We start from the raw sequence: 14,436 nt of genomic DNA, 5'->3' as shown, positions 1-14,436 counted from the left end.
TTGCTAAATTGAGTGTTGTCTGCAGAGCTTCATGAGCATCTTCTCCACTTCTTTGTCCAAGTTGATTATAATCACCTTCACTTTACATTAGATCAAAATCAGCACAAGATTCCTACTATAACTATCTTATAGGCTGAGGACACAAAAAGAAAGCTGTGTAATGGGTTCATAGTCTGGACTCTGCATCAAATTACAAAGGCTTCAGATTTACTAGTGTCAGAATGCAGACGGAGTTGTGTTTTGTGTTTCTCTGCCAGAGAATGCCCAGGTTGCTCTGACTGGGTCTTGAATTAAGAGGAGCCCTGCTCTTAATAAATGAGGCTCTTTAGCCTGCTGCATGTAACCACTGTCTGCAGTCTTCATGATGAATTAGTCAGCTGTGAAAGCACCACCGAAATGGAATCATTTTTTTTCTTTTATTTTTTAGTATACATGTCTGAAACCTGGTTTTGTGGTCCTTTCACATCAAACCATCTTCAGCTGTTGTGGAATCCTTTTGACTTTGTTTCCAGCTTTGGATCGTTTAACAGAAGAAAATGATCACTTCTTTGGAGGGCTATGGGCTCTCGTGATAGCTCATGATGCCTTTTGCATGCAGCTGAAGGTCAGAGTTGGGTAGTTGAGTAGATTCCATCATGTTGGAGTCAAACAGTGGCTCATCTTTCCTCTCCCCCACTTAACTCCCTTTGCCCCCATAACTTTTTAAAAAATCTATTGGTGGGATTCCTACAGATTATTTAAGCATCCAGTTCCTCGCTGTGTTGTTTTGTTCAATTTCTTTTGCATTCTGACCTACATCATTCTTTATTTGCAAAGCTATACTTGCAGGCAGCAGTAATAAATCAATTAATGACTCTGATGAATCATTTAATGGCTGACAAAATAACACTAAAGCCAACAGCTTGGATCTCTGTAGCAGTACCAGAAGACGCTGGTTGACTCAGGGCTGGGAGACGAAACAGCGACTGTTAGCTCAATTAGCACAATTAGTGTGCGATTTAAAGGCTTAGACGGCATCTGCTGGAGTGTACCGAGCCGGTGTGTTGACTGCATGTCTAAGTTTGGAAGCAGAACTCATCCATCCAGATTTTCATCATTTTCTGTGCTGGTTCATTTTTAAAATATAATTAATGAATGTCAGAAACTGCCCCATAATTTACTTTGCATTTACAGCTAAGTAGAAATTCTGAACCTTGTCTCCCATCCTGCAGAAATCTGTCAGACCTCCCACAAATGCAGATGTTAAGTTCTGCCCCAAAGTAATGATGTTTCCCAGAAGTCTTGTAACTCTACCAGGTGCACCAAATGGCTCAAGCAGTTGCAATCGCTGCTGAACATTTTTCGGGGCACAGTGTTTTTAATAATGAGATCATTTATTGGGCACTGTTAACCCTCTTTACATGAGCTTTGCCTCTCTCCCCCCTCCATTTTAAAAATCATATTCTGTTACAAAAATATTCATATTATATCACAGTAAAATGAATTTTGGGGCCTGACATTTGGCAGACCTAGTGGCATGGTAGTACTGAGCCTGTTTAGGCCTTTACTCTAGAGATTTAGCAAAGAAGTATCCTCAAGGGTCTTGCACTGTCTTCTTATGAGCCAAATTGTTAGAATAATGCCTGGATATCTCTGCTACAGGCATGTTGAAGAGCATTCAAGGTGCAAAGAGAGAAGTCATCAACACAAATTCTCTCCAGCTTGTGAAGTGCAGGATGGCTTGGTAGTGCAAGTTCATTTAGAGAATTGGCAAACAACTTTCAAAGTAACAAGTTCAGTAACATCTCATGCAATCTCATAATGATGAAGCAGCTCAAAAGACTTGCTAAGCTTACTGCAACTGTTTACCTGCTGGTCTCCATCATAACCTGTGATTTGCATACAATAATACTATAGCCAGACCTGATGTCTACTCCCAGTTAAGAAATTATTTTATATAAGGAGAGAAAAATGTGTGGAAAGGATACAAGTTGGCTGCTACTTTACTACCATTATAAAATATAACATGTATACGGTATAACTCTTGCAACCCATTATTGTGACACTCTGTTCTTGGCATCACTTCTCTTACATGTGACCCAACTGCCTCCCTTCCAGGCTTTAAACAAGGACTCAGCTAGATTGGCAAAGAAAAAGCAATTTATACGAGTTGTGCATGCGATATAACATTGTGCCACCAGGTGCTGCTGTGGAGTCCGGTTTTTCTCTACCTGTTTTCCCTGCTTAAATTTGCAATGCATTTAACTGAAATGTTTCATTGATGTGTCTAGATCCAGCTCAAATCTTCTCTACTGGCGTGAGCTTTTATTCATCCCATTGCGCTCATCCCTCCACCTTTGTTCACTACATTCTGCATAATTTATTTATTAAAATACATTGCTCTTTCACTTTTCTGACCTCAGATCACTTAGCTAGTTAACTTTTTGTTACCTCTTTCTAGGATTTTCTCTGCCTTGGCCATTCATCCCCATTCTCCACCTTTGCAGCCTCTAGTATGAAGGGTATCAGACAAGTCAAGAATTGCCTAATCAGGTTCCATAAAACATAAACAGGCAATATATGTCAACATGGGAGATTTCAAGGGGTCAAAAAAATGGATGTACCGTGCTATATTAGAAGCAAAAAAAACTTGTTTTGATTAATTAGAAGAGCCGCAAAAAAATTCCATTGAGCACATGGATTGATAATATGGACAGATTAGCTATATATGAACGAATTGCATGTCGATGCCAAATAAGAATGGATAAATAGGAAGGAATCTGGAAGAAATATTTAAGCGATAAGGCAGATAGTGGTGGGAAGTAGGGGGAGGAAAGAGAGAGGTGGGAAAATATTGTTTAAAAAGGTGTAGTCGTAGGTCTGTCAGTTTATTCAAATCTGAATTGTCAAATTGTGTTATTGTTATTATGGTTTTTGTTGTATATGTCTTTTGCAGTTGATGTTTGTATCAAAAAAATGATTAAACAAATTAAAAAAAACAGGCGGTATATGTCAGAGGATATTATCTACCCAATACAAAAATTAACACAGTTACATAAATGCGGTTATAATACACGTGTGTGTGTGTGTGTGTGTGAGAGAGAGAGAGAGAGAGAGAGAGAGAGAGAGAGAGAGAGAGATAGATATTCTCATAACATAAATTACTACCTACTTATCTCAGGTACAACTGTGAAACAGTGTACATACCTAGCAGCAAAAGCCTAAAAATAAGGGAGAAGAAAATAAGCAGCAAGGTGGCTAAAGTACAAAAGCAGTGCACAAGAGCACTGTAAAAAAGTAGTTCTTAATCCCCTCCCCCACAGAAAATGACAGACACTTCCAGCTTTCACCTGGGAACTTTCAATTTCTCTCCCAGCCTCTCCCAGTGGGAGATCCTTCACTTGCGCCCTCTGTTGGCCACTTTCAAGTGAGTGTAGTCTTGGCCCTCGGCTACATGCAGGAGTGATAATCCCTTGTGGTGTCTTCCCTTCAAAGTGACTCTCACTGGCATTGGTTGCCTGCAGCATAGCATGCCTGGCTTCTCTCTCCTGATCCAGAAAAGCACTCTCAGGGTGGGTAGGATCCAGTTTGCCTGCTTCGATGCAGCCACCACCGCCAATTAACACTGTCCTGTGCACCCAGTTGCTGGTGAGTTTTATGCAGGAGAGAAGCCTAATCCAGGGTAAATGGATGATTCCTTCAAGTAACATGGAACGGGAAAGTTCAGTGATCTTGTGAAGACCCATCCTTGCCATGTTAGATGTAACACCAGCTAATGTGGTTGCTACCCAGTGATACGAGTTTCTCCTTCACTTGCTGCCTTGGCCTTCCTGACACTTTCCATCCAGAGCCCATAGATTTGGAGGTTTGCTCTTGCTATTGTAGATGAACTGCCATTTGGAGGATGGGGGTACAGGGGGGGCAGAGGGAGGGAGAGAGAATGCCATACTCCAGCCTTCTGAATAATGCATCAGGTTGATGCGATTCTTGCTATTGCATTCTGTTCAGGACACTGGTGGGCCCTTTAATTATTAAGTCCCAACCAAGTGTCACAATGCGTATTGAATTGACATGTGTGTATCTTGGAAAAATAACTCCCACGATTTGATGGGAGGTATGCCTGTGCTAGCAGAAGAGGTTTTCATTGTACCCTGCATTCCAACTGGCAGCTGTGCAGGGCATTCCAGGCCAGCCAGGAAATGTAACAGATGCCTTGCTGCGTCTGCAATATGTCCAAGTCGAGAGGTTGTGCACACCACACAAAGGGACCAGGATACCTGGCGGTTCGTTTTCCGTGGCTTGGCTGCATATCCGGGGTGCTTTTCATGCCATTGTAGATGAAGAACATTAACTGTAGATCTATACATTTGACGACTTCTTCTTCTTCTTCTTCTTCTTCTTCTTCTTCTTCTTCTTCTTCTTCTTCTTCTTCCCAGCAGTCCGTTGAATACTATATTCTTTGCTAGTTTACACTGGCAAACTTTGCATTATAAATAGCACTGCTAAATACAGTGTGCAGGATTCTGTCCCCCACCCCCGATGTTTAGATGGTTTGTAGAACTCTAGAGTCTCTGAACTGCATTATTCTAAGCTGTTTTGGGGATCTATTTAACTCTGGGAGGCTCACCAGCAAGGGATTATAGTATGCTGGAAATCTCCTGAAACAATAAAATATTGGCTGGCAGCTTTATTGCGATGCCTGCTGTCTTTGGAAGAGCAGCACTTTGTGTGATAGAGAGCTTTTATTAAAAAAATGTAATTGAGTATACTGCAGTTTGGAGCTGGATCCTGGACATACTTTCATTAAGACCATTCATTCACTTTACAGAGAAGTTACACTATGTTTAGTGGCCTTAGAATAAAATTTCTGCTTGCTCTTTTAAGATGGCCTACAAAGGAATGAGAAATTATGCTTGTTTTCCTGTCTTTCCAACTTTATGATGTAAAAAGAGTGCCTGCCATATTATTTTACTGTCCCCCTATTGGTTTACAACCTTTTCCCCCCTACCCTTCCCTTTTCTTAAAACACATACAAATGTACACACTTGGGATGATAATTTTTCTTGGCCATTAATTTAGTCTAGGAGTTTTTGCATGCATCCCTACCCCTCCAGAAGATCACTTCTGCCAGGTGTTTCTGAAATCACCATTGATTTTTAAAACCCTTTCCCTTCTTGATCAGTATTCCTGTACTTTGTGCTTCTGATATTCCACTAGATTATTCACTATCCATTAGCATTCCAAAACCAGGAATACTTGAATTTATAATAAAGCTTTAAAAAACATATTTTTTCCCCCTGCTCCATCTCCCACCCCCAGCTGAAAGAACCTCCTCTATACCTGTTAAGGAAGAAGGAAAAAGGTGTACAGGAAATATATAGAAAGTCTTGCAGATTTCCTTTAAATCAAGTTTACAGTTAATGGTTCAAAAGTGTCTTGTGTACAACTTGTCCGCAGATTTGAGCAGTCCTTTGGGAGGAAAAATACTTTTGGGGACAGCAGGGATGGTTGTATTGGATTAGTATAGAAAGTGTCTATGGACTCAGCTACACAGCTGCAAATAAAACATTTTAAGTGTGTTGTAAAGTGCAGTATACAAATGTGGCACTAGATGGCGACAGTGAGCTATGACAAATTAAATGTGTTTTTCAAAACTTTTTTAAAAAAGCATTTTCACAACATTTTTTATGTGTGTGTAGATTCCGCCTATCTTAGTATGGTGATTAGAACTTTACTATTTGTAATACAAGGGCACCTATTCGGATCCCATTGTGCCACACTAAAGGCATTCCTTCTTTTCCCAGTAGCTTTTGGTGTGGAACTGAAAATGGAAAGGACAAACTTTTCTGACACTTTGCTGCTACTCCATCCTGGCAGGATGAGGCAAAGGAACTACAAATGACCCTATTAAAAGGGGTTTTTTTGTTTTAAGATTTTAAATAATGGATTTTTAAAAACAAATTAAAAAACACAAGAAAAAATTAATAACTACACAATTGGAGAGATGAACCTGGACAAGCAAAAACAAGGATTCAATATTTCAAATAGTGCATAATTATTTGGTAAATATTAGTCAAGCTAAATTCAGGAGTGACCTCCATGCATTTGTTATACATTGATACCAGGAGTTAATACTACTTATTTAAACCATTCTTAGAAAATCTTACTTGGTGTGCCAGTTTGCCCAAAATGAGATGTTCCTATATCTTTCTGTACCAAAATTTAACATTGAGTAGTTTTTGACTTTTGCAGTATATAGCTATTTCTACTTTGGCAACTGTCGAAAGGTGATGAGTAGTTGATTGCGTACTGTTTCTGCTTGGGTCCCTGGGAGGATATCCTATAATGTTTCTCCAGGGTCCTATGATTGTCCGGCGAAGGTGTCTGCAACACCAAACATGTTTTATCCAGAAATCTAAACAGCCAAACATGACCACCATGTATTTGTGGTTCGTCACAGCTCTGCCAGCATTAGTTAGATATTAAACTGAAAGGTTTGCACAACCTGGACAGGACTTTCAGTATACAAGCACATAAATGGTAAACGTGTGCACTTTAATGAATGTCAAATGTTATTTTTATTGACAAAAATACTGCACCTGTTGGACCTGGAATAACTGATACCAATACACCTTGAATCCCAGAATTTTGGACATAAGTTGTTGAAGAGAAAGAAAATGGCTATGCTTAATTATGTCTATAAAGCAGAATATGTCTCTTTCTAAGGAATAAAGACCTTCTGTCAATTACTTAGGGTGGTCAACAAATGATGTAAGGAGAGGCTTTCTTCCAGACAAATGTGACCAGTGTGTAAGAATTACTGATCTGGTACACATGTGTAAGGGCCATAGTAAAAAATGGAATCCCATACATTTTAATGCTTTTTGCATTCAGCCTTTCCATTTCTTCTACCCAGTGGAAGTCTGAACCATGTGATATACAGTGGTACCTCGGGTTACATATGCTTCAGGTTACAGACTCCGCTAACCCAGAAATAGTGCTTCAGGTTAAGAACTTTGCTTCAGGATGAGAACAGAAATTGTGCTCCGGCGGCAGGAGGCCCCTTTAGCTAAAGTAGTGCTTCAGGTTAAGAACAGTTTCGGTTAAGTACAGACCTCCGGAACGAATTAAGTACTTAACCCGAGGTACCACTGTATTGGAGCTTTGGATCTCCTCCTGAGCTAAATTATTTTTCCTCTTGTGTGTATGTAAAAATCTCCCCCCACCCCTAATACAGGGACAGACAGACAGAGACAGAATACAGGTGATGACCGATTAATTTCTGTCTGAAAGTCAGTAACGGTACATTTTGAGGGAAGGATTCTTTATCCTCTTTTAGAGCAAAAAACTGGCAAACACCCAAGTTTGCACAAACATGGTTTAGCATATGAAGCTGAGCTGCAGCTGCCTGAGGAGGACAGGGAGTGCACAAGCCTGTGGCTCGCTGTTGCTTTTCCTCATAATGCTAAACCATTGTTTAATGCTTTGTGCAAGCACAAGAGTCGTGAGCTAGTTAAGGCTGCACAAATCTGTGGTGTTTTTAACTCCATAGATGAAAAGCTGAAGCTGATTGGTGGCTTAGAAATGGCAAATAGGTTCTTATTTCCATAGTTATGCTGCTGTTGATTATGTAAAAACTACATTCTGTGCCTTCAACTACACTAGCTTTCGTTTCATGCCTTTTCCTTTCTGCCTCAAATATCGTCTTGCTACTTGGCATCCTTTTCGCTTTCAAAAATAGAAAGTGAAAGAGTCAATGCTAACAGTTATGCTGACCATATACACAATACGGGTGATGGGTGATGATTCATCTTTGGTATAGACTTCACTTTGCTTAGTAAAAGTGGGGGGGGGGGGGACAAGCAAAACCAAACTTTTGCCATTACATTTGCTTTAACTAGGAAGCTGCTAGGTTTGTTCTGTACAAAATTACTTGGTTCGGTTAATATAATTCCAGATATGATTAAGAAATTATATTGGGGTCTATTAATGGGCAAGCCTTTCGCCCTAAATCCCATATAAACCTCATAAAATAGTGCCAAAGATCAAATGAGGACAATCTGGGGAATTAAAGTAAAGGTCAGAATTTGTGGGAGGAGAAGGAAACTTGAGTGCCAGAGTGTGGTGAAGTGGCTAGAATGTTGGCTTTGGATGTGGGAAACTCGGATTCATATTCCCTGCTCAGCTATGAAGCTTTCTGGGTGGCCTTGGGCATACCTCAGAACCTACCTTGTAGGGTGATTTTGAAGCAAAAAGCCTGTTCTGTGCTGCTTTGGGAGGCAGGAAGAGGTATGAAGTTAACAATTAGATGGCACCCATAACTTGACACTGGAGAGACCACCATAAAGTCCTGGGCCAACATAATATGGGATATAGTTTTACTGGAAAGATGGACTTGCAAACTAAGTGTTTTGAAAGACCAGAATAAGATAGATAAATTTATTTCTGTTTGGTATGATTTTGTGGTTTATACAAATATTAAATAACATGGGCAGTGCCCATTGCCAGTGTACAAATAGATCTGGTTGATTTAAACCTTATTTATTCTTTCCCCCCCCCCCCATATTTTTTATCATTGTGAATGTTTTATTAACAGTTTGATTTCATATATTGATCACCTGCCAATATACATATCTGGAAAACAATTTAGGTTATTTTGATTTGTATTTATTCTAAATCTGGTTTCTTTATTTTTAAAATTGTGCTTCTGAATAGGAATACTTGCTGTTTGCATTGTTATACTGTACAATGAAAGCATATCTTAAATCTCCAATAAAAAATAATTAATAAAAACCCAACACATAACACTTTTTTTTTGCTTTGCTTGAAATATTCACTACAAAATCTCATGTTTTATGAAGCAGAAATGAACATTTCCAGCTTCTGATACATTTAGATGAGATTGCGAATTGTGGTGGTTAGTATATTTTTCCAGAGCAGGAAATGTCTGCAGGGGCTTTTACTCACATTTGCTTGAACATGAGCACATGAGAACATCAGCACAGGAGAGGCTAGGAACTGAGTAGACAGGACAGCCCACACTGGGACAGTGCAGATGGGACTTTCATATGTGCCCCAGTCCACAGATACACATTCACATGTTCAAGCAGATGTCTAGACACTTCTCATGATGTTGGCAACTGGCATTTATATTCATGAAGTTTTTTAATTATAACAAGAACAAGTGGGGTGGCTGATAACTCATTATTTATTGGATGAATAACCATGTCTTACACTGAAGAAGACCCCAGATGTTGTAACAGAGGCATCAGATTGGGCTTGTGCACACCCATAGCTGGGCCTTCGCTCAAAACATAGGAGTTTGCCATCTCCTTTGACTGTGGGTATGCCTTGGGAATTTCAGTATGGTGGCTTAGCTTTGAAACCTGCTGCAGTTACTGCCATTAACAGTGCCTTAAAAGTGTTTTTTGCACAAGTTTGCTTGATGACGGAACCAGACTCCCAATTGCACATTAATCTGAATGGCAGCCATTGGCATTCTATTAGTCTTAATGGCACATTCTTACAATGCGAAGTGTTTGATTTCCTTTGGGTAGGCTTGATGATGATGGTATTGGTTATTGGTTATGTGCTAATTGATGGAGCCGTGAGATGTGTGTTGACTTCCTTTTCAGCTGACCTGAAATCAGGGCTGTTTATCTATACGTATTTTGTTTTGTTTTGTTTTGTACAGAGTGCAGCTGCAGCACCGAGTCCAGTACTTGGAAACATTCCTCCAAATGATGGAATGCCAGGGGGACCCATTCCTCCAGGTTTCTTTCAGGTAAGAATTGGCTCTCCTGACTTTTGTTGCTGTTTGCTGCATGAATGGATTCTTAAGTAGTTTACAGATGCATCATAGTCTCAGAGACACTTTTTAAACAAAACTGCCAGAAGTACCCAATTAGCTGTAATATTCTGCTTGGTTTCCCTTAACCTTTGTTTTTGCAGTTTGTATGTGTTAGCTTTCTCTGGTCTGGAAAGCAAGATTCATTTTGTGTTTTGTTTTACAATTCAGTATTTTCCAAATCTGCTTTTAAAAAAATTTTTTATTTATTGGTCATGGTCATGACAAGCTTGTGTGTAATTCAAAACATTCAGGATTTGGATTCTTCTTCTTTTCCTTCTGGTTAACCACTTGATTTTTTCCAACTGCCATCACTGAAATCTTTTAACAAAACCAGCTTAAGCTCTTGCCACAGGCAGAAACCCATCCAGCCTGTCATAGCAATGAGAGAGAAAGCCAGTATCTCAATATCTGCCTGTTGGAGTTGAGTTCATTTCCCCTTGAAATGTCCCTTCTTTTAGCAAAGTTTACCTTTAGCCTTATGTGATTTCCAAGTAATAGTTTTGTGAGCAACACCTATGGTGAAGGACATTTATGGTTGAAACAAGGGAACGGGGTTTAACAGTGGTTTTCAAGCAATCAGGATTTTTAACAGGTTTTTAATTCTTCGAAATGCCTCCTCTCTGTGTTATGTTATGGCCGGGCTAATTGTGCTTCCTTCAAGGGCCATGTTGGGTACATTGGGAGCTGCAGGTTGCAGTTAATATAAGCCACACATTGATGGTGGTGGTGGTTTTGTGTTGTTTTGCTGTTACATATAGGCACAGGATTTCCAGCACTTACATGATCTAAGTTTGCAACTGCTAATCCCCAATATTTGTAAACTTATGGCAACTCATTAAAAATATTTTTAAAGCAATAGAATTCATAAGATCTATTAAGTAGCAAATTTAGTTTGTTGCCGTTTTATTTCTTGTAACCTGGCATATTGTGACTAGTATGTATTCATTTTAATCTCTGTAACCATGAAGGATAGCACCTTCTTAAATTCATGAACGCTGGGATACCTCATCCTAATGAGTGGCAATGGTCAGTTAAAAAGGGACACGTGAATATTAAGCCATAGGTTTAATTGACTACCAGTGTCATTGGTAGAAATGTTCATTTTAGTATTTCAGAGCTACATATCAGCAAGAATGTTTTCTAAAAAGTTATGAATATTGGTTGTAGTCTGGAAGTATGTTTTACCTTATTTGAGTTACTTACTGTGTGCAAGAAAAAAAGTATTGAGCGATGAATACTTTTATCAAAGTTATATGGTCTGGATTACGATGCTAAAACTACTAATTCTGTGGATGGGGCTTGTTAGCCTGCTGTATTAATTTTTTTTTAAAAATGAATAATATATTTGTAGGACATGTGCGTACTTGGAAAAAGAGAATCTCTTGGTTCTGAGATACTAAAAGAGGCTTAAGCGAGTTTTTTATACTGGTGGAAATAAGTGAAAAAAGATGTGAGATGGGAACATCTGCCAGCAATTCAAGTTTCGTATGCCTTGGGTACAACATACGTAGATTTTTATTTCAGTCTGTTTGATAGAAAGAATCCTCTTTTGTCAATGTTTTTCAGAGGATTTTTGTTTGTTTTTGGGCAAGTATTCCAAACTTCAACAAGCTGACACTGTGCTGAACCTTCAAGCAGTAAATCAATTAGATGGTACAGTATTGGCTATTTTGATTTGGGATATATATAAATTCACTAAAAGTATTTATAATCTGCCCCTCTGTCTGAATGTGCTGGGGCAGAGATACATGGTACAAATAAAAAAAATCAGCAATAAGATTTAGAAAGTATAAAACTAAGTTCAGAGTTCAACCAGACACACTTTTGAGCCTGCTTCCATCTGTGCAGACATGATTTCAGCACCGTGGAAGTCCTCTGCAGACACACAGAGGCCCATGGGCACCACGTTGGGGACCCTGTATTAACCTATAGTTCAAGTGAACTATAGTTTAATGTAAATGAGCAGTGTGCTGGTACATGCTGCTGAGATCACAGGTGCTTACCGTATTTTTCGCACCATAGGACACACTTTTTCCCCTCCAAAAATGAAGGGGAAATGTGTGTGCGTCCTATGGTGCGAATGCAGGCTTTCGCTGAAGCTGGAGAGCGAGAGGGGTCGGTGCGCACCGACCCCTCTCGCTCTCCAGGCTTCAGGAGAGCCCCACCGCCAGCCCCACAAGCTCGGGGGACAGCGGGGAGGCGGAACGCCGCCATCCCGCTGTCCCCCGACTTGGTTAGAAGGCTGGCGGGGGGGAGAAGCCTGCTCCTCCCCATCGCCAGCCGCGCAAACTTGGGAGACAGCGGGAGAGGCGTAGCGCGCCCTTCCCGCTGTCCCCCGACATGGTTTGGAGGCTGGCGGAGGGCTTCCTCCTCCCCCAGCCCCGCAAGCTCCCAGAGCGATGCCAAAGCTGCGCGCAGCTTCGGCATGGCTCTGGGTCCCGTTCTGGGGGAGGGGGAAGCTCAGGCTTCCCCCGCCCCAGCCCCGCGTCTCCAGCCAGGAGACGGTCGCGGGGGGCTGCTTTAGCCCCGTGCGTGCTCTCCCGGCTGGAGAGGTGACGCGCGCATATGGCAGTAGCCTCCATAGCCGAGCGCCTATGGAGGCTCCTGCCATATGCGCGCGCCCTCCCGGCTGGAGAAGTGACGCGTGCCTATGGCAGGAGCCTCCATAGGCGCGCGTCACCTCTCCAGCCGGGAGAGCACGCACGGGGCTAAAGCAGCCCCCCGCAACCCTCTCCCGGCTGGAGAGGTGACCCGCCCCTATGGCCGCTGCTCCCTGACCTGCTCTTTGGGGCTGGTGGTGGGCTTCCCCCGCCAGCCCCAAAGAGCATGTCGAAAGGAACCTGAAGCCTGGAGAGCGAGAGGGGTCGGTGCGCACCGACCCCTCTCGCTCTCCAGGCTTCCAAGGTAGCCGCCTGAATGCACCTTAAACGGCACCTTGTTTTAGAGTGGGAAAACAAAAGGGGGAAAATTCTCCCACTCTCTGCGCAGCGCTTCCTGCCGCTTCGCTGAAGGGGCGCTGGGCAGAGAGCAGAAGAATTTTTCCCCCTTGTTCTCCCCCCTCTAAAACAAGGTGCGTCCTATTGTCCGGTGCGTCCTATGGTGCGAAAAATACGGTAATTCCTCCTTCTCCTCCTCTGCTGCTGCTGCTGTGCTGACCCAAAATGTGACTCATTGTGAACCCAGACTTGTGAATTGTTTCTCTCCAAACAAACATACAGGAAGTGATAAGCCAAGAGCAAACCTTGGTTTAACATGGCATGTACACCAGCCAATGTGGTCCTTTCCAGGTTACAAGGATATTGCTTGAACTTCTGTATTTGTAACTAAGGCAGGACAAAAGAGCAACTGCTCAGCTGACAATGCCTGCTCTTGTGTCTGGCCTGAGGTCAAGCGAGTCTGCAGACCAGTGACGGAGATTACAGCTAGAACCATCTATGTTTCCCTTTGCAGTTTCTTTACGGGGGGGGGGTCACAAAGAAAACCCCCTTTTTAAATAAAAGGAAGTCAGAAGCTGCACCCTTTGGCTTCAAAACATTTGCAAATCAAAATGCCCAAAAGACAGAAATATAACAACTTTTTATCACCTTTAGTTTAGTTTTCCAAATTCACAAACGGAGGGTTTCAGTATATGGCGGAGCCTCCCCAGCCCTGTTAGCCTGAGTGTTGATAGTGGAGGCTGCTGCTCTCCTTCCTCGTTGCCCCCCAGGTGAACGGGCTGGTAGTGAAGGAGAGGGAAGTGTAACAGCCACCAAGGCCACTTTCTTGCCCCCCTCCCCATTTCCCCAGAAGAACAGGGTGGGCTGCTAGATGGCCAACTGCTCCGCTGCCTCCCTGCAATAGTGGTCACTTCAGGGTTTTGTCAGCCATCAGCTGTGGACTGCTTGCCAGCCCATGGGCCCCCTAGCAAATGCCCCACAGTGCCAGCTGCTGATACGGGGCCTTCCTTAGCAACCAGTCCATACCTCCTCCAGAGATAAGGCAGGCTTTGCAGCAGTTAAAGATGGGCATGTGTTGTCCTTTACATTATGGTGTAAGATGCACTGAAGGGTTCCAGACTCTTATGTAGTTGCCTAACCCTGCTATGGAGAGAGTGGCGAGGATTGGAAAATGAGATTCTATATGTGCTTTGAGTTTTCTAGCAATGCTCAGTTACCTTACGTGTTCTTTCAGGCTCTTTGTGTACGGTTATTGCTGTACACTTGGTGGCCGTGTATTTTCCTGCTGATTTTTGAACTCTGTGTGTAGCATTTTGAAAAATCTCTCTGATGAAATGGAAAGTTGGACATAAATCAATGTCTGTTGCTGTTTTAGCTATGCATCAGCAGTTAGTGAGGGATGCACCATAACAAAGCACTATCAAGTTTGTGTTCCTACACTGCCCCCTAATGCATTGAGACCTTGGGAGCCAGCCGATGATGGTGTTCATCAGCACTTTTGCGTTTTACTGAGCTTTGACTCCCTGCATTTTCCCATGCTAACTAGCTACATTTGTTTACTAGTTTATAATCCTGTTGGTAAAGCAGAAACCAAATTAATGTGGGGGGAAAGGTAAGATTAAGAGCTGAATTGCATAAGCCTGATCCCCTACATGGATACAGATCACGCCC

The 14,436-nt window shown here is 42.0% G+C and overlaps 1 protein-coding gene across 5 annotated transcripts in view; it reads left to right on the top strand.

The window, feature by feature from the left end:
- Positions 1-14,436, top strand: part of SSBP3 (single stranded DNA binding protein 3) — a 171,775-nt gene that overhangs the window by 113,446 nt on the left and 43,893 nt on the right. For all 5 annotated transcript variants that reach the window (XM_081915863.1, XM_081915865.1, XM_081915862.1 and 2 more), the window contains exon 5: positions 9,674-9,763. In XM_081915863.1, the coding sequence (XP_081771989.1) occupies positions 9,674-9,763 (90 nt within the window). The remainder of the gene's footprint in view (positions 1-9,673; positions 9,764-14,436) is intronic.

This window comes from Podarcis melisellensis (genome assembly GCF_964234715.1).
Source record: "Podarcis melisellensis genome assembly, chromosome: 6".
Classification (NCBI taxonomy): domain Eukaryota; kingdom Metazoa; phylum Chordata; class Lepidosauria; order Squamata; family Lacertidae; genus Podarcis; species Podarcis melisellensis.
Note: the sequence above shows the minus strand (reverse complement) of the source record. Positions and strands in the feature narration are given on the sequence as shown.